Source organism: Larimichthys crocea, chromosome VI, assembly GCF_000972845.2.
Source record: "Larimichthys crocea isolate SSNF chromosome VI, L_crocea_2.0, whole genome shotgun sequence".
In the NCBI taxonomy this organism is placed as follows: Eukaryota; Metazoa; Chordata; class Actinopteri; family Sciaenidae; genus Larimichthys; species Larimichthys crocea.
Genome location: NC_040016.1, coordinates 22,690,085 through 22,691,284, shown reverse-complemented (window position 1 = coordinate 22,691,284; position 1,200 = coordinate 22,690,085). Strand labels below are relative to the sequence as shown.

The following is a 1,200-nucleotide window of genomic DNA, read 5'->3' as shown; positions in this document are numbered from 1 at the left end:
TATATAATATATAATTTTAACTACTGCTGTCTGATGCAGGTAGCATTTTGCTAACATTAGCATTTTGCTAACAGTCTCGTGACCTGCTAGCTAGGTAGCTTCTAATTAGCTTAGACTCTATTAGTGAAGTTCTAGCTAAGCTAAGTAGCCTGTGGCCTTATATAATGTTCTGACTGTCAGAAGTGGCCTCATTCCCACACACACACTCACACACACACACACACACTCACACACACACACACTCACACACACACACACACACACACACACACTCACACACACACACACTCACACACACACACACACACACACACACACACACACACTCCGTCTGAAGCAGCAGACAGGCGGTGTTATCAGGAGGTCCAGCCCTGCAGAGACTGCTGCACAAATCTTCCATCTCAAAGTTGTGTTTGAGTGCACGTGGGCGGGTCCACTGTGCGCGTGCACGTGTGTGTGTGTGTGTGTGTGTGTGTGTGTGTGTGGCTCCCAGGCTCCGTGGGAAAGCTCCAGTGGAGGAGGTGGTGGTGGAGGAGGAGGAGGAGCACACCGGTCACCAGTCCAGTCTGCAGCCGACACACGAGCCACCTGCCCCGGACTATTTACCGGACACGCACCGCTGGAGAAGAAGAATTCCTGGAGCTTTATGAACTTTAAACACAGAAAAAGTTTTGCATCATGTCTCCTCGGATCAGAAACTTTCTGCATTAAACAGACTAAACTGAAAGTACTAAAAAAGTTAATTTGTGTTCAGAGGAGGTGAGAAACTTTTACCAGACCTCCACACCTCCTCCCCGGGTGGAGACAGACAGCTCTGCCCGCCGTCCGTGCACCATGAAGCGGCCGTGTGAGGACAGCAGCTCGGCAGAAAGTGACGTGGAGGATGAGACCATCGATGTGGGCAGTGAGAGCATTTATCCGGGGTGAGTGTGGAAGGAACCGGGCTCTTTAAAACTTTATATAATAATGTGTATTATCATATAAAATATAACTTCAAGCACGTGGTGTTAAAGCTTAAAAATGATTCTGAATCTTTTAATTCTGTCACATGATGATGTGCCATGATTTAATTAAAGTTTCCTGTTCCAAAAATAATAAAAGTTCTTTAGACTTTAGTTTATCTGAGTTCACAAATAATTTGAATTTAATTATTGAATTTAATAATTTGTTTATGACTTCATGTGAATTATGTGACCTTTA

The 1,200-nt window shown here is 44.8% G+C and overlaps 1 protein-coding gene across 1 annotated transcript in view; it reads left to right on the top strand.

Annotated features, from left to right (window-relative positions):
• The first annotated feature begins 297 nt into the window (after window positions 1-297).
• Window positions 298-1,200, top strand: part of hey2 (hes-related family bHLH transcription factor with YRPW motif 2) — a 6,627-nt gene continuing 5,724 nt past the window's right edge. The window contains exon 1 of the mRNA XM_027278829.1: window positions 298-923. Coding sequence (XP_027134630.1) covers window positions 835-923 — 89 coding nt within the window. The 5' untranslated portion in view covers window positions 298-834. The remainder of the gene's footprint in view (window positions 924-1,200) is intronic.